General features: G+C 37.9%; 1 protein-coding gene across 3 annotated transcripts in view; it reads right to left on the reverse strand.

Annotated features, from left to right (window-relative positions):
• Window positions 1-19,587, reverse strand: part of FBXL7 (F-box and leucine rich repeat protein 7) — a 169,998-nt gene that overhangs the window by 123,451 nt on the left and 26,960 nt on the right. For all 3 annotated transcript variants that reach the window (XM_064428119.1, XM_064428137.1, XM_064428144.1), the window contains exon 2: window positions 7,500-7,589. In XM_064428119.1, the coding sequence (XP_064284189.1) occupies window positions 7,500-7,589 (90 nt within the window). The remainder of the gene's footprint in view (window positions 1-7,499; window positions 7,590-19,587) is intronic.

Here is a 19,587-nt window from a genome sequence, read left to right on the forward strand (position 1 = left end):
CCATTTTCATCAGCTGACACCAGTACATACTTCTCAAGGGAAATCTGGAAATGCTGGCAGAATTGAGGAGATGCCAACCTTGAGAAAGACACAGTAGCAGGAACTATGGTACAATAGTCAGAAGATAAATACAGAATGGCTCAGCAACTCCAAGCAGACATTTCTCAAGCATGCTGCTAGTTTTGGCACTGCTGGTGGTATCAGTCTTAAAATTACACAGTCATTCGAAAAACTGACATTAAAAGATAAGATATAGCAACATAAGTCAGGATATTTTGTGCAATAAATTTAAAATAAATTTTACAGCATCTTAACAGGGATTGTGAAGTTATAGTAAAAAAATTGCTGTTCCAATTTTATTTCATTATTTCAATCAAGAACTAGAACTAATCTGAAGCAAGTTGCTTGTCTCAGTTCATAAATTCTGAAAAATGGATAAACCTGACATTTAAATATGCACTATCAGGTTGTATATATTCTTCAAGAAGTCTTAGGAGACAGTCTAACATTCAAGAAGGATGGGATTTTGACTAACAAATGCTGGGCATTCTTCATATCCTTTGAGATGACTTCACTTTTCAGAGAAGGAAACTACTTTAGACAGCTAACTGTTTGTTCTGTTACTGCCTATGATAAGTGTCAGAACCTCCGTGTGATAACAGTATTTAAGGAATTTGGTACAGTATTTTACCTAAAGAATTACATTTTGGATTTTGGATTCCTTAAAATCAGATTTACAGGTAATTGAATAAACTGCAATCACTCCTACCAAGCATCAGACCCTACTTGGAAAAGCTAATGCCAGGTTTTTAAATTGGGATCATTTCTCTTTAACTGTACTGTAAGTGCATTTGCTCTGGTGGGTCTCACATTTCAGGCAGCAGATCAAATAAGACTGCAGTTTCATGTACCATTCCAATTTGTTCTTGGTATTGTTTGGGCAAGTTTTAAACATTTGGCTATAGCATTTCAGTACAAATTAGCCAGGATAACGTAAGGTTTCAATTTGCAGGTTTAACCTTGCCAGTGTCTCAGCTACTTTTGCCTTGTATATGAACTCGAATTTAAATGCTGATTGTAATGGTATTCTTGTAATTAGCAGAACAGTTCTGCAGGAATACTGCCTATTAGATAGCAAAAGCATATCAAGATGTGGTTAAGTACAAAAAACCAGCACTTAAGAGCAAGCTCTATACTACTTTGTACCTTCACACACTGCTTGAGGTGATTATATTTGTGTATGCATTCAGATATGTTGGTTAGAGGAACTTAAATAGTGAGTTCTGTTTATTCGGCCAAACTGTTTACAGTTTTGGATTTATTAGCTGTCATGCCTCTCAGCCCCCTCTTACTCCTCCTCAATCTTTTTGGCTTGAAATGATTCTGTTTTGGCACATTCTGCAATGCAACATTTCACTTTTCTAGAAAACTCCCCTGCTAGAAAAGTAACACAAAACCCCAGGAAACTTACCTAGTCTCCAGTTTCACTACCAACTCAAAACAGCCACAGTTCATACAAAGCCAACTGAATCTCTGCCCAGTTCCAAGCAAGCAGGGGCAAATTTAGGCATTGATATCAATGCAGACACACAAATTTAGGCATTGATATCAATGCAGACAGCCTGCTTTGACAGAACTTCAATAGTAGAACCAAGAGCCCAAATACCCAATAAGAGGCTGCAAAGACACAAGGATAGATATGAAAAGGAAGATAATTGCCATCAAAAGAATAGGAATTATGTACATATTCACATTCATCCAGAAAGAACACTTGAAGGTTTTAATTTCTGATACTAGGTTAATAAACTTCTAACGTTAAAGAGAAAATGAAAAGAAAAATGGTAAAGAACTGAAGAAGAAAAAGATTTCTTAACAGGTAAAGAACTCTTTCTCCCAAAGGGATCATCAAGAAAGCCTGGGTAAAAAACTGCATCTCTTTTCAGCAATAGTCTTTTGCCACAACACCTAAGTGTCTCAAAAAGGTACACAAATGACTTAAAAGCTTCAATGGAACATTGATATACCAAATGTAGCTACCTACCTATTTATGTCAACCTTAATACACAGAAATTATGTCTCTTTGCAAACTGGTTCTCTGAGTTTTTTATTTCCCCTTAAAAAATAATCAGATTGCAACTCACCTAAATCTCAGTTTGAGCTGATTCTGCATCAGGAGCTGTTTAAAAGGCAAAGAGCATTCTGTAGCAACAAACCAACTCCATATTCCCAAATGTTTTGATACTGTCCATCAGAGTCCACAATGCAAGAACTTCTCTTAAATTCATTGAATACATTAATAATTACTCAGAGATCCAAAAGATACCGCATGTTTTAAAAGAATGTGGTTATGAAGCCAAAATAAATTAAACTAATTACAGCCTCCCAGAAAGTATCCTATAAAAAGTACTTTGTTCTCTCACTTGAAAGGTGAAATGAGAGGAATGTAACCCAAAGAAATGTGTGTTCAAGAAATGCCACTTAATATATTCCCATGTAGAGCAGTGGTAAATGTTTTCTGATATTGAAGTCAATTTTCTTCTGGAAAAAGAAAGTTTTCTTTATAAAAGCTTCAGTGGCCAGGTCCCACGAAAAAGTATGGCCAACGGCACCAAACACAGATCAACCAAGCCATCATCTCGCACAGGGTACAGTAGAACTTTTACATGAGTAATTGAAGCATAACATGTTTGCAAAGTGCTACATTTTCACACAGCTGCCCTCCTCAAGATGGTTTGATGGAGGAAATGACTTCTAAGAAATGCAATTGTTCCCACTAGGCTGCTCTGAGAGTCATTGAATCATTTAGGTTAGAAAAGACCATTGAGATCATTAAGTCCAACTGTAATCCCAGCACTGTCAAGTCCAGCAGAAATACTACAAAACCCAAATAAAACAGGAAGGAAGATGCAGCTGTGGAAGGGAGGGCTCTTCTTGTACACACCTAAACTGCAGAAGAAATACCTCTTGTGTCAAGATACATAAAACAGCTACTGTCGAAACAAATTTATTTGATCTCCACACTAAACACACATTGCAGCGTACTCTAGAATTGTCAGAGTACTGCAAAAGTAGAAACAAAGTAAAATACTTAGTCTTTGAAGGTCCCTAGAAGTCAACTAAAAGCAAAAAATTTGGACTTCTTCAAAATACAGCAGCTGGCTTTACCATGTTTTCACAAAACTCAAAATACTAAGATTTAATGGGATATATTCAGAGGTACTTCAGCACTGAGCCCTTCTGCTAAAGTAGTGTTCTACTTCAGACCTAATCCTTCAATTCGATTTTACAGAAACTGAGAAATAAATTAGAACTTCTAAATTGAGTTCATACATGAGCTGTCAATTTAAAGCTGCCTCTGGATTACATCTTAATGGTGCTATACATGAAGTGCAAACAGTATTGACTTTTTTATTTGAAAAACAGTCAGTCAATTTAATACAAAGCGTGCAGCTCGGACATAACATTCCACACTTTGCAGGTAAATTGGAAGAAAACTCCCTGACCAAGGTAAGCCTATACAAAAACAGTCATTCAGTCTAATATTCTAAATCAAGTTTCAGACAATAATATTCCAGCTGAGACTATGTCTAGCAAATTGCATTTAAATGGCCCACAAAAATCCATTTAGTCTTTCACTTGCCAAAGATCAACGGGGGGTAGTAAAAACTCATGTGATCTCACGTTTCCAACTATAATTGATTGATAGGGTAAAGAATTGCAGACAATGTCTGAGACTGGAAAGAAAGTAAAAGGCAGTGCATATTCAGAGTTAAAGAAAACTGTATCCTCAGGAGACAGTGTGGAGGCATCTGTGTGCATGCATACCCACAGGCTACCAGGCTTCCTTCTGAGCCCAGCCAAACCAACAGGTCTCTCCAGCCTGTGATTTACACAGAGAACCAGACATCTGGGTTTTGCCACCTTCCCTTCACTGAAGTACACAAAGAGCCACTGGACTCCAGTTTCAGCACTTCTGCACTCCTCTCCAGAGCATCACTGGTATGTCAAAGTCCGAATTTAGGAAGCTGCACAGTCTGCCAGGTACTGCCTGCTTTCCTCTACCCAGCAAAAACAGTAGTGGCTACCTCTCTGATGCATTACTGAGTGAAGCTTGTTCAGCTAAGGATACCAGCACACACTGTCATTGTCTGTAATTGTCTGTCCCTTCCACCCAGACACATTCAATAGCATGACCAACATTTTATCTGTCCGAAACATAAAATATTCCACAACTCTAGAGATGCTCTAAATCCACAATGTGAGGAAAGGTACCTCCTTTTTGGTACCTAAATTTTGGCCCTAATTGCACCACCCATGCCCATCAAGAGAGTTAAATGATGTTGCCTTAATAGGACATGTAGGACTGGAACAACAGAAGCCATTTCAAGCATCTTGTAACTTAGTTCTGGTACCCATTCTGTAGAGAAACATCACATTTCTGAAACCTGACTGATAAGGTGGTTGCAGTCATCAGGACTGCAGCAATCAAACCACATGAAGAATGTGGTTTGATTGCTTAAACTGATGGGAAGATAACACCTGCTGTCAGATACCTCCTGAGGTGCTCTGCTCTTCCAAGCAAGAATCCTGCTTGACATCTTTTTGCAGTTCTTGGGAATATGTAGCTGCCTAAGTAGTTCTTTATGTGACTGCTTCTCTGCTGTAGAGTACCAGAGATAAGATGGATCATTCCCACAAATGTCCTTTCTAGTTGTTTCAAGGCATTCATTCCATTGATTCAGCTTCAAGAAGTGTTGTGTCACCTGTCTTACAGAAACAGAAAACAAGCTGTGTAGAACTGGAAAGAATTAGGTCTGTTTAAAAAGCTGGAAAGCAGAAGCTGTGAAAGGCCTTCAGCCCCAAATAGGTATTATGTTCTTCATATACTGGGCACTCAGGAATGCAGCTGGCAATAGAAATTCAGAGGATGCAAATAAACTGTCTGACACTTAATCAGGATCACTTCCCATGGCAATGAAGGTGAAGAAGAGATCACCTGCAATGTTTCGTAGTTCTTCCCACACCAAACCTAGCTGCATAGAGCTCACCACACAACACATGGCTCCTTCACAGAACAACACACAGTGCTGTGAATTTACAATATAGGCAGAATTGGAGCACTCTGTCACTGCAGTAAACAGCCTCTAGTGAAAATAAAGATACCCTCTGTGCTGGGCAGACACAATCGTACCATGGCAAGCAAATACTACAGTGGATTAGGTAAATTTAACTAAAAGTTTAAAAAACATTATGCAATCACCCCAAAACATGTAAATGCCACTGCTTGTACAGCATCTAACACAATCAGACTCCTGTTCTTAGCTGGCCCCTAGGCATTACTCTGTAACTGAATGGTACAGGAACATTCAGCACTCTGTAAGAACAGAACTCAAGTCATCTTGTGGAAGGCATGAGTCTTTATTACCAGCTGAATCCTCCTTCAGTGTATGTCTACTGTTCATGGGGAAAAGAGGCAGCATTAGTAAAATATCTAGGCACAGAAGTTGATAAATGTGCCTTCAGTAACAGCACCAGTTTCTACAGCACTTGTTTCGCTCCAGCTACTTCCATATCTCTAGTCTCACTTGCCTTCACAGAATTCTTATGCTCTCTGGTTATGACATTCAAAATATCTGCCAGATTATGCAGCAATCCACATTAAGGTAATTTCTATTAAACTGGTCTACATTAGTAATTCTTCAGGAGAAAGAAATGGTAAGAAAGTAGCAATAGCACAGGCTGAGGAAGAAGCTACTTCCGAATCTGTTGTCAAAATAAGTATTTGTCAAATCACACTATTCCAGGGCACAGAAGAATTAGGCTAACAACTGAAATTGCCTACAAGTACAGAATACACAATTACATTGCTCTGAACTGTGACTTCGCATGTGAGCTCATAAAGACATAATTTTACTACAGCAACTACTGGCTTGCATTTAAGCCTTCCTCGCTAATGAATTAATTAGCTGCAAAGTAGTGGTGAAGACTTCAAGGTCAACATTCATATTCACTGTCTCAATAAAGGGCTAAATTTAGACCATAAATCATAGAGATTAGTTCAGGACTATTTTGCATTATCTTATTTTAATCCAAGGGAAAAAATGCTTTACAGACTGAAGTAGAAAAGAAATTCAGAGCAATTATTAAGTATTGACTTCAGAGTTTCCACTATTCTTTTGTGGTTTCTTGTCTTTTTCATTCCTGGCTGTCATAAAAAACATAGGTTTCCTAAATTTTTTTTGTGTCCTTATAATTCACCTCTTTCAGATACCTCAAATCTTTTGAAGCTAAGGTTTAGAGAAACAAAGTCTTGTATTCAACTAATAATTAACTATTTATTTGTTTGTTGTTACATTTATTGTCTGGACTAAAAAGCACAGATTCTAAACCAGTATTTCTTATGATTCATAAGTGCCAGATATTCATTCTTGGTATGGAATTACGCATGCCCAAAACCAGAACTCTAGTGATTTACGTGGTCATTTGTTACTTACATGAACTGCTTTTACTGAACAGATTCTACAGTCATAGACTTGCCACACTAGAACTATTCAAAAGATCAATTTCCTTTAACCATAAGAAATAAAATAAACTGAAAGCAATCAGAGCTTGTAACTTAATTTGTAGTGACAGAAGTGTAAGAAATCAGACTTATAACTCGATTACTACCAAGTAAAACCAAATCATTATGACAGTTAAACAGAAATACTAGTTAAGGCATATAAATGTACAATTTTTACAAATCCTTATAGCTTACATCATTAAACTATATATAGTTATTTCCTGTCAGCCTTAAAAGACACAATTATAAAAACTAGGGCAAATAGACTTCCATTTAACAGAGCACACCTGCTCTCATGTTAGCAGTCAGAACGGAAGAATCAGCATTTGTCTGTTCACAGACCAGTTAGTATAACATTGTACTGATACTGACAGACATGCCACCTCCTTCCCCTGGACATCAAAAATCCAGCCCTCGATGATGACATACTCCAGTAACTGAGGTGAGGCATACTGACCTAATTGAATCTGTCAGGTTAGCATGTCCACAGCTACATGTCTATAAAACTTGTCTCAAACAACTCACATTTTCATGGTGTTCACAGAACATGAAGAGAATTTTGACTGATATTTGACCTAAACTGTATGTCAAAAAGCTTCCATCAAGCATATCCTTCAAATATAACTGCAAAATAATATCACATAAAACCTTAAGTACAAAAAGCCTTTGCTGCAAAAAATGGCATTAAAATACATAAAAAATTACTCCTAACTCTCTACATTTGGGTTCTGCAGAAGTACTTAAATCCTTTGTCACAAATTCAAATCAGACAGTACCACTGGTAGATGTGAAAACTGTTTAAAGGAGAACTGCTTTTGGATTTCTAGCAGACCAATGCTACTCTACACAGAAGGAAGGAGGAGGAGAGTTTTTCTTCTGAAAACTGCTAGGATTCTGCTGGGGGGCCTGACCTGGGTAATGAGTACCAGCTGCCTACCTTCACTGGTAGCTGCATTCTTCTGGGCTTTGGTGGGTGTGTGATCCGTACTTGAACTCACGTCGGATGAGATGCTTGAGCTGCCCTTGCCTGCAAAAGGAGAAGGAGGTGGAAAGGGAGGGAGGGAGTGGGGGAGGAGAGAGAAGAAACATGAGTTCAAACGCTGAAATAGAAAGACCTTCAATATCTGAACCTGGAACAATTCCAGAAAGCTTTAAACGAGGTTTAAAGCAGCTGATGTTCATTTTGTACACACCAGAATAGGAATTCACTGCACTGTAACTTCTAGCATGTGCATCTTCACATGTATTAAGGCTGCAAATAGTCTCTTATGCCACAGGGCCTCTCACTACATATTTGCAAAGCTCTGTTGAAAATTAAGTGTTTGTGACTAAAAACATTAGGGGAAATTATATGTTCAGTTTACTCACTCAAATGCCTCTAACACAGATCAAGAAAAACGGTTACATTCAAAATATGTTAAATGAGATTAGATTTCTGTCTTATGTGTTCACATCATGTATTCAAGTCATTTGGTCACGTGAAAATGAAAGCAAGGTATCTGTTTTCTCCTTCACCATACTCACTGCATGATGTAATACACCATTTCAAAATTAACTTCTCACTAACGGTGGAGGGGTTTTAACTGTAAATCATAACCTATGAATGTTTCTTCTCTTATTTTCTTTCTTAAAAGCTTTTCCTTATTTTCCTGCATTACTGTCTTCAGACATATTTGCAGGACGTCAAATTCTAGATACAAGTTACAAACAAAAGAAATCCAAATACATATTAAAAATTAACCTATATAGATACTACAGAAGAACAGTTTGCTATACAAAAACTGTCTTTTTGTTTTCCTGTGAGGATCAAAGGAGTCACTTCTGTTTCCCTTCACTCATTTTACTCAATCTCAGTAATTACTAACAGGCAATACTGCTCTACTCTGCAGCAGGAACCAGACCAACCACCCAATGGGCAGTAAGTGGGATAATTCTAGAGAGAAGACATACAGTGAATAGTGTTACATTTTAAGTTCCCTATCCCTACAAACACTGTATCACTGAAGCCTTTAAGACCTATTTATTTTTTTGACCAAAATTAATCTGTATGCAGAAAGCTAGCTGACACCAAGTTTCTGTCACTTGAGCAAACCCATAATCACAGGAATGTTAGCAAGAGACTTTTCTGATCTGTTATTTCAATCAAGCATTCCTTGGGGTTCTGGGTTACAGTACGCCTGGTTTTCATAACATTTAGATGTAAGGGAGAGGTCTGCTTTTTAAAGGTGCCACAACAGAACAAGGATTTAAGTTTTAATGGGAAACAACTGGAGAATGTGCAAATGTAGGTTGTTTCACAACCAAGGTACTGCCACTTAATCTGTCAGCCAGCTCTAGAGAATAATCCTCCACAAAAAGTTGCTTAAATTAACACGCTTAGATTTAAGATATTATTATGAATTTAACTGGAGTGAAAAGATATTAAAATGGCCAGAAGAAAATAAAAAAATAAATGGCTAAAGCTAGTAGCTGGGCAGGGTGAAGAGAAAGAAAAAAGTGTATTTCCAGTGATTCAATAACTGGTTTTTACATTCCTTTACGAAGTTAAGCAAAACCAAGAAGCAGCACGTCCAGAATATCTTCAATTGCTCTCAAGCTGTGACATGAGTTGGAGTAATAGACTGGTCTTTCTAGAAATTACTGCCCCAAAATAATTCTATAGTTAAGGCAACAAGGTTTGTGGTAGCAGAAAGGCAGAAGATAAAAGGGAAAGGCAGATGATAAATGCTCTGTCCCAAGAGGAGGCCAAAAAACAAGAAACACCTGTAGCAGCTGATAATCAAATCACTACTGACAGGTACTGAAAGGTATTTAGATGGTATTGCCACTACCAGCAACTCCTTACATATCAAAAACTGCAACTGCAGAGGTAGAAAAAATTCTAAGGGATATCAGCACTCCTTAACAGATTAATAGAAAGAAAACAAAACTAAACAGACTAACTGGAAAAATTATTTCCTCCAAGCAAATAAACAGGATTTCCTCTAAAACAGAATTTATCTTTTGGGGGGGAAGGGAAGAGGGAAAGGAAGTCAGTGATACCAAATAACAGCAGAGTTGCAAGATGGTCATATCTGCAATGGGTTGTTTTCACAAAGTGAATGCTTCCCAGGCTCCATATTTCCCCATTAACAATAGCAGTTCTGTTTACTGCCAATATAAGCCCACCTCAAAGAGCATAACCAAAATATTTTACCCACCGGAAGCTACTAATTGTCAGTACACACAGTAGCAACATATTTACAATTGCACACTTCTGTTGGAATTGGGAAATGCCTGATGTAAGTGTACATATTTCTCATTTAAATCTTATTTAAATCTACTTTAACTTTAAAATATTTTAATGCCTTTCAAGAATATAAAACTAGAAATTAAGAAACCCAACCACCACAGTTGCTGCTTTGGTTTGGTACAGTTCTGCCTGTAATTTTTGTATGGAGTTTTCTCTAACTGCATACAGCCTCAAAACTAGCCTTTTCCCTTATTGCCAACACTGAAACTCTCCACTCAGATAAGGGGAAAGCAGGAGGTACTTTCTAGTAATTTTCAAGGTGTTTCAAATAGGCTAGCTGACACTATATATCTTTTCTTTGGGTTTTTTTTTTTTTCTCCAGTGGAAAACAAAGCTTCAAGTAGGCTAGATTTTTACTGCAGACTCATGTACTCATGCCAGAGCTAAAACATAACAGTATTTAAGTATTCTCCAAAGAGGAAAGGCTAGGAGAGCAGCAGCTGTTCAGCCTGGAGATCATAGTTGGCCTCTTCTCCCAAGCAAGAAGTGACAGACAAGAGGAAACGGCAAGTTGTGCCAGGGGAGGTTTGGGTTCGATACGAGGAAAAATTGTCTGCACTAAAAGGGTGTTCAGGCATTGGAACAGGCTGCTCAGAGAAGTGGTGGAGTCACCATCCCTGGTGGTATTTAAAAGACATGTAGATGTGGCGTTTGGGGACGTGGTTTAGTGATGGACTTGGCAGCGCTGGCTTCACAGTTGGACTTGATTGTAAGGGTCTTTTCCAACCTAAACGATTACATGGAATATTAGAATCACAGAAATTCAAAGACTGCTGATTTCCCTAATGCCACAGGGAAAAGTTAAAGCACAGAATAACACTGGTTTCCAGAGACCAGTTCCTCTCCAATTTAAAAAGTGCACTGAGAAAGTCATTGCACATAAATTTACCCTGACAAGGGTTCTAATGCAATGACAACCAGAAGGATCAAACAGAGGGCAATATTGCAAAGACTACAGCAGTAATGACTGTATTTGATCCTCTGCTTAAACAAATTAAAGGCCTGCCAAAAGCTTCCCTAACATGACTTGCAATCATCTAGCATTTCCTTCATACAGTCAACAGTTCTTTATTTCTAAACCAGAAGCTGCAATCCAAAAGAAAGGAAACTGCACTATGGTAGTATGCAAATATAATAGAAGAAATCAACTTGCTTAGAATACAACATAATTCATACTGGGAGTGAATGTAGAATGTACTTCACAACACCTGCAAAGAATCACACAGCCACACAGTTGCAATTCAAATAATGTCTCTGACCTGCTTCTGAAGAAGCAAAAGTAGGGATTTTTTTTTCCATCTACTAGTGCCAAAATCTTACAATAGTCGTAGGAATAAGATTCCAGCTATCTAAGCTAGTATGCTATTTCTTGCAGATTACATTTTGATCCTGCTGGAAAGAAAGCTAGAATCAGCTAAACATGTAACAGATACTTCTCCTCAACATTGTCTTCAGGCCTTTTTAACCCACAGAACTTTTTCAGCCATAAACATCTTTCCACTCAGTAGCCCTACAGCCTTATTGAATTTACCTTGTCTCTTTTTGATTTATGACTATTAAAATCATGTGTTTAATTTTCTTTTAATCATACACATGCCTATAATTACTACAACATTATGTTTGTTTTATAAAAGTGTTTGCTATCTTCAGTTTTGCAAACTTTGGATTCTGCCAGTCACACTCACTGCTGACAACTATCAAAGACATCCCAAGTCAGTCAGGACTGAAGCAATGCAATTTAAACTCCCATGGGAAAGCACAGTCTATAACTGTATGACACTGAAAAACTATTTTTGGAACCACATATGCAAAGCCTGTCCTAGTCTGAACAGCAGTGAGTCCCCTTCACTTGCTCTGGAACAATTTTACTAGGTTTTTATGCAGAACATTTGTTTGGATTGTGGTGTATGAGCATTTGCAAGCTGTATTTTACACATCATTCTAAGATTTCATAAAGACAGGCTGACCTGATCATTGTTTCTTATGCGTCACCACGGAAAATAATAGCATTACTTCTCTTGACATCAAGTTTTTATGTGATGATCTCTTTCCTCAGCAGGCAGTGACAGGTACCTCAGGAATTAAATGGATAGTAGGGTCAAATCCACTGCTTACCATGCTGAAGTGAAACATTAGATAAAATGCCAAAACAGAAAAATAAAATAATAATTTAGGAAAAGAGAGCAGAAAACAATTAAGTGCAGAATATCCATTAATCTTTTTAACTGTCCAAAAGTGTTATATTACAATGACTTTGATGTAAAGAAGTCCGAAAATTTTGTTTACTTAAGCCACCAATTCTTATCCAAATTACATTATTCAAATTAAACATCTCAACATGAAAGTGCATATGTTCATGGTTTTCCTACCAGATGATCATTACTTTCTCTTTTATATCTTCAGAGAAGTTCTTTTAAAATCAAATACATGCCAACCACATCAAGAAGAGATCCAGAAAAAAATATCAATCCAAACCTCAAAACATCAGGGATCATTCAACAGGAAAGAAAAATCTCTTTTCCTTCTCTTATTTCCATGACACACATTATGCTGGTCCAAGTCACCAAAACCTCAAGCGTATCTCTTTACAATCTGCCCCTCCAAAGACTGCAGACTCCCAGTATGTTTCCAAGTATTCCCATAGAAATCAGCAGCTTAGTGCAGTTCTTTGGCTCTGGGGATATAAAGCATGCTTTAAAGATTCAATACATCAATTCATTTATCCAAAGTGCAAGAAAAGTTGGACTAGACACTTTGGACAATCATTCTCCTTGAACTTTACATTTGTACCAAAGGAAATTATATGTCATAAAACCGGTTTCCATCTCTTAATTCTTAAGTGCTGACCAAACTACCACTGTTTCAACACTGAAGTTACCTACCTACAAGCACTGTTACTCACTGAACTGCTTTCAGGATGAAGTATGTTCATTTACAGATCCACATAGTCCTTCTGGCCTAAAATCTTAAGAGTATGGCTCTTAAGCTTTCTGTTTTGTTTTCCAAATTAAAACACATGCCAATACAACAAGCAAGCTCCAAATTTCATTCCATCCAACATTTGTCAGGATACGATAAAATAACTTGTGCAGCAATCTGCACAAACTTCAATCCCAAGGACATGAAATAAACTGAGTGGTTCACAGGAAGCAAGTTGAAGTTTGAAGTGTTTGCAGATATGTGCTAGCACTGGTACTTTGGGACAATATTTCTTAAAACTTTCACCAGTGGAATCTCCACAAGCATTTTTACATTACTTTTTTTATTTTTAATCCACAACTCCAGCTTCCAGGATCGTGAAATTTGGCTGTGAAATCTGGCATAACTTAGCTATGAAACAGTACACTTAGTTCCGCAGCATTTCTGCAAGTTTTAAGCTAAATTTCAATCCAGGTCTCACAGGCCAATTTGGCCAGTTTTGTTCTTCCAGTCAGTGCCTGCCTCACCTTCTCAAGTACCACAGCACACGACAAAACCTCCTGCAAACGCCAGCAGGCTGCACTAATATATCTCTGGTAGGGAGCAAGTCACCTTATGGTTTTTATTTCTTTTAGGAACCTTTTCCAGGGGCAGGTACCAACCAGCTCCACTGGCCATGAGCCCCTCAGAGCAGGGAAACCCTGAGGCTCAGCCCCTTAGTGTCACCTTTTTGAGGCAGTGTTACAACCAGATACAAGAAGCCACTTGAAGGCAATAAGCATTATTTAATTGTGATGTAAATATGGCTGTGGAAGTTCTGCAGCCAGCAAGACATGATAGTTTATCCACTATACTGCAAAATGCTTAAGAACATTAGAGTGCAGGTGGGGGATTGAATTTTTCAGAACTGTTTAGCAGATTTATGTTTGTTACCACCAAGGAAAGACTTCAGAACATCTGGATTAAAATCACGAAGCTTAAATAAGATTGGTTGCATAGTCATAGATTCTAATTCCTGTGCTAGAAGCCTACTGGGTTTGTAGTCAGGACATCTTCAACTCTCATCCAGATGCTAAATAACTCACTATGAGTTTAGAATACTAAAGGCTTCATTTAATGAAGTCTTCAAGTGGACTCATCTAATCTAATGACTAAACAGAGGCAGGACATGTAATGCCTCCTCTATGTAACAGATGAAAATATCTTTTCTAGATAGAATGCCTTTTTGAGAGAACTTCAGCACTCACTGATGTGGTTTGTAAACCAAGAACCTTTATATGGGACTATGAAGGTCACCCTAATTTTTGAAGACAGTACATGTCTGCTTTATCAAAGGATTTCACCATACAGAGTGACAAACAACACGCAAGACTGCTAGGTTTATAAAGAATCAATAATGCATCAAACTACTTTGAGACCTTTCTTCACACCTGCTAAGCAGCTTGCATGCCAGAAGGTAATGCTTATTTCCAGCCAAACTTTGCACCCACTCCAAGGTTAAGGTCTACTTTTCAAATACACAATGATAGAACCCCATGAACTGTTTAGTCTAGGCTGCCTGAGAAAGAAAGAATGCAAGTACTTTGCTTATTTGAACTCAAAGTGAGAAAACAAGATGAGAAATCTTTAACAACCCTTTTTATTGCTTAGCAGGACTAGCATGCCTCTCAACTAAGTATTAAAATGCTATCTTCCACTGAAAGGGCTCAGCCTATTTCAAAAATGGTTCCCACTCAGTAACCTTCTACTTTGCCAAGGGAACAGGGAAACAAAACTTTGGCCGTCCTAACAATCACAGAATTTTCTTAGAAAACATTCATTCATTCAATATATATATATTTCCATTAAAGTTGCCAGCCAATCACCACCATGTTTTAAGATGGGCATCCACTCAAGATACAATGTTCTCAAATTTATTACCTAATATTAACTCTACTATTTTAATCCAACAGCCAAAAAAATTATTAAACCAACACAAGAAACAAACACGATTTAGTCAAAACCAAATCCTTTTTCTGGTTTTATACTTTCACTGAAAAAGTCACTTCATTGGCAAATTCACCACTAATGGCTACTTCAATTTTGGTTTTTTCACAGCCCTACTGTAATTTAAGCAAAAGGCTAATCCCTTGCATTCAGAAAAGGCAACGACTATCCAGTTCAATACCAAATATAAATTGGTAGAGACTTTATTTGCACTTTATTGCATGAGAGGATGAACTCCAGTATAGATTCTGAAGTGGCTGCAACCTGTTACTGCATTGGAACACATCTGACATTTGGTATACGTCTGAATTTCATAATATAGTTCAATAGTACAAAATCAAACCCACCAAACACATTTGTCTTTCACAATAATACCATTAACACTTAAGATCTATATTTAGATTTTCACAAACAACTAGTTCCAAGATCTAAACAAAAATATTAATTTCAAACTTAACACTATTAATTTCACTGCTCAGTCAGCTACAGTGGAAGCAGAAGATACCCCCAGGTGGAAGTGGCTGCTGTGGCAGTGCTGGGGGAGCAGCTTTTTTGGTGTAGTACATAGTAACACCACAAAAATCAACCTCACAGTATCTCCCAAATTTTCAGCTTGACTATTGACAGCTGTTTAAGTCAGAGTTAATGGTAAACAGTCGAGGAAGGGAAAAACCTTTATCAAGACATCATACCCAGTACTCTGGTATCAGTGCACACTGTGAAAAGTGATACAAAAATCTTTGACATGAGAATACAGATCTGACAGCCTAAGATGACTTCTTTACTTAAAGAAGAACAAAAGAACCTGACAGCTAAGGAAAAGCAGACAAGGATCACTCTACTCTTTTAGATAAGCACAGTTACTTCCAGCTTTTCTCTGCTGATGGATACAGGGAGGGGAGGAGGGGGAAAGGGAAGTGGCTGACTCAAGGATGCAAGTAGAAGGAGACTTTGAAAAACAGTGGGATTACAAAAACTGAATGAAACTGATTTGTGAAAAAGACATATAGTGACAGAGAGTGGTATCTTAGAGGCAACTAACAGGAGAGAACCTACAAACTTGAGGAATATCCCTACTTTTTTAACTGACGATCAAGTTTGGCAAAAGGACAAGCCTCATACTACTAGCGGGTTCGGAAATGAAACGCATCAGCACATAACTGAGTCAAACACAATTAAGAGAATGAAAGAAGCCATACTTACAAAAGAAATCAAACTAAGGCTTCACACAATACATTTGGCAATCAGTTTTAGATTTCTTCTTCCTTTTTCTCTGAATTCTATGAAATGCAAAGTTCTAATGTTGCACTAACCACAGATGTCTGGCAATGATTGCACTGAAAAGTAAAAAAAAAAAAAAAAAAAAAAAAAAAGAGCCAAACCACAAAACAAAAAGACCCAGTACCTGTCTGATTTTTTTAAAACACAAGTATAACATATTTTCATATAATAGAAAATTCCATTATTCCTATTGAAAACTCTCCATAGTTTCAATTACATAAATTAATCTTCTAGTTTCAACTCTGTACCGAGACTGTACACACTACTGTAATTTGCCACTGCAGTCACTGCCCGAACACAGTAAAATTAATCCAAAACAAGAGAGAGGCTCATCTATCCCCAGAATATGAGTAGAATAGTAATTCTCCATAGAGGTACTGTGTTTTCAGTGCCAATTCAGCGTTTTCATTCCTTCTGCACCATTATCTATATTTCAGCTCTCTTTCACAAAAAGAACCCTTCCTGTCAGAAAACATGAAAACATGGCATGGAAACTCTGAGAAGAGTTAAATATAAATTTATCTCCCTCAAGGCATTACAATTTCTTCAGCTATTTCAATTGCAGCGTACGATCCAAGGTATCCCAACAAACCAGCAACAAAAAAAAGACACTTTCTTAGTTTGCCCGGCAGCCTTCACCAGGGCCATGTTATTTACAACTGACACAGGTTTTCAGTGGGAGAATAACACAAATAAGGAAAAAGCCAAATGTAACTCATATCTACCCTGCTGCTAATTCAGTATTTAATTTTGAAATGCTTTTCTTTCTTATTATTTAGTAGTATGCATGCCACTGTCATAAAGATTGCTTGGTTACAGTTTGAGAATTAAAAAACTACTTCTGAAGTATATCCATAAAGCTCTAATTCAACTGAGTATTCCTGAAAAAAAATAAAATAAATAAAAAGGCACCGCTTTCAAAAGTGTTGTAGCTAATGTCTTTGTGAAAAGACATGCTTCATCCCCCTTTTTTCCCCAGCAGAACGGACAATAAGTAGTTGTGCTCTTTGGTATAACTCATTCTTGCAGTATTCAGTATTAGCATCTCGTTACAGGAAAAAATGAATACTGAAACTAGAGTACATCTCCAGCAGAAGAAAAGAGAGCAGAAACAACATAAACAGTGTATGTCAATGACCACGACACATGACAGCTCAAAAAGATCTCTTGCTCATGATGTTCCTGTTTGGATGGCAACCAAACAAAAAACCACCACAAAATCCACAACCAAACAACCATTATTGAGCTTTGTAATGACTGAGGTGACTCAAAAGTTGAGAGAAAGCGCATAAAGTGGTACAATGCAATGGTAATTATTATAGAAGAAACAGCTTATTATACAAAAACTGCTGTCAATAGTCAGATTGGTGACATAAGAAGGAAACTAGAAATCCAAATGGGGGTGTCAGACAGGCTGAGGCTAATGGCAAACACTGACCAGGCTCTGTGGTCAACAGGATAAGGTCCAAGCACACTATCTACAAGATACTCTGTTTCTCTCCTTGCATAAACTTCGACTCAATTACACATTTTAATGGCTTTTTTATCATCCTGAAACCAGCTAAGCTACCCATGCAGTGTCATGTGAAGATGGCTGGCTCTATGTAAGGATCAGCCCCTAACTCCTCTTTACTCTGAAAGATGGGCCTGATGAACCAAACTGAACTGAGAAACGCCCAGGACAGCAGCCTTTGTTGGCAGACCTGTTAGGCAAGAGTAGCCAAACATAAGTGAATACCTTTGCCATTGAACAACACAACTCAACTCTTCCCAGTTCTTTCAGCCTCTCTGGTTAGCTTCATTTTGCTGAAAGCAGTCACCACCACTAACTCATTTCTGTGAAAACTGTTCCAACCCCTTGACCACAATCTTCTGACAAGAAACATTCTATTGTGGAGTAGAGATGTTCAACAATTTAGCCATTTGGGATTTAGTTTGCATCTTCCTGCATTTGCTCCAACCTGTCTGATGATTTCTAGCAAGTAAGCCAAATAAAATTTACAATCCCATTAGTACACTTTTGCTAGCAGACAAAGCAAGTCTGGACTTTTATGCGCAGAAGTAAGAGCATGGAGCAGAGTAGTTGTGTCCTGGGAACTGACAACAGTTGTGCATTTCCTCCCACTCCCTCCTCTTTGAAAATCTGTCTAGTTCCATTTGGCACCTTTCATACCCAAGAACTTCCTTAACTACTAAGCATCTACTTTTGTAGTTGTAGGCAAGAGCAAGCTGCATTTTACTTCCAGGGAAGCCTATCGTTTACATGATCCGGAGGGAAACACCTGCATCTCTCTGGTCTTGGCATGTCCATGGCTGCATACCAGATCAAAACACAGTTGATGTCCAAGAGCCACAGGTGCAGGAAGCTTGCTCCAGTGCTCATTTCCACAATATCCTCTTAAAAGGACAGCTTATCCTTGGCTAACTACACTTGCTAACTACACTTAAGAGAGCTGCTAATGACTCATATGATTCTTTTTCAGACATACGTTTTAACTAGATGCCACTGTCAAACTTCAGTTTGAGAAATACACCATGCCAGGCCAAGAACCTGATTTACTCATCTTAAAATTTAGTCTTCAAAAACTATCTGTACCATGACAACATGAGCAAGACTGCTGGTCCAACCCAAGCTAGAAGTTTTGCTGATTTATCTCATTCTCCACTATGCTGTTCAGGGTAAAGTCTGTGAGCTAAACCATTGTTCTACACAAAAAGGGCCTTCAGAAGGTTGAGATACTCCTGTACCAGTTCATTAGTACATAGTGCAAAATGTAACCGAAATGCAAAAGTAATTCCATGTTTCAGGGAATTTTTGCAAATTAATACTGAAACCCAATCGCTCTACTGAAACAGACTTCTTCAAAACTAAACAACATGCTGAAACTAATACTGAAGCAGTGATTTCTCATGTGATTAAGTATCATGTGTTATTTCCTTGGGTACTCCTTAGCTTTAGATTTCCTTTAATGAAGGTAACATTTTTTAAAACATAGGTACAAACCCAACAGCAGCAGGAAGGCCACTGCAGTCCTAGACCAGCCTGGAATAAGCAACCCCACTAACACTGTCCAGGGAGCAGACATCAGAGGCATTTTATGAAACAGGCTGATTTTTCCACTTGTGCCAATAAGCACATGTTCATCCACTACCAGAGGGCCTGAGAGAAGGCAGGAATGCTTAAAATCATCCTGTTTTTCCACTGCTTGTCATAAACCCTGTCAAAAGAAGTCATTAGAAAGTACTTGCTCAAAACATAAGCAGTGGCAGTGTGTACAGAATGGAAAGACAAAGGCAGAAGTGAAAAACACAAAAGAAACTTGTCCTATAGGTCAGAAAACAAGTAGGAATATATCTGAAATGCTGGGCAGCAGAGGTGAAATTGTATAAATATTTTCTAAAATACCTCCTATGCTTCCAGTAGTAACAGCTATCCATACTACTGAATGATTATACTACATGTCTGAAATAAAAATCAATAGCTACCAAAACAAAATTGCTATAGGAAAGTAAGAGTTCAAGACAGATTCCTGCTGCGATTCCAGCA

The sequence above is a fragment of the Passer domesticus genome, chromosome 1 (genome assembly GCF_036417665.1).
Source record: "Passer domesticus isolate bPasDom1 chromosome 1, bPasDom1.hap1, whole genome shotgun sequence".
NCBI lineage: Eukaryota > Metazoa > Chordata > Aves > Passeriformes > Passeridae > Passer > Passer domesticus.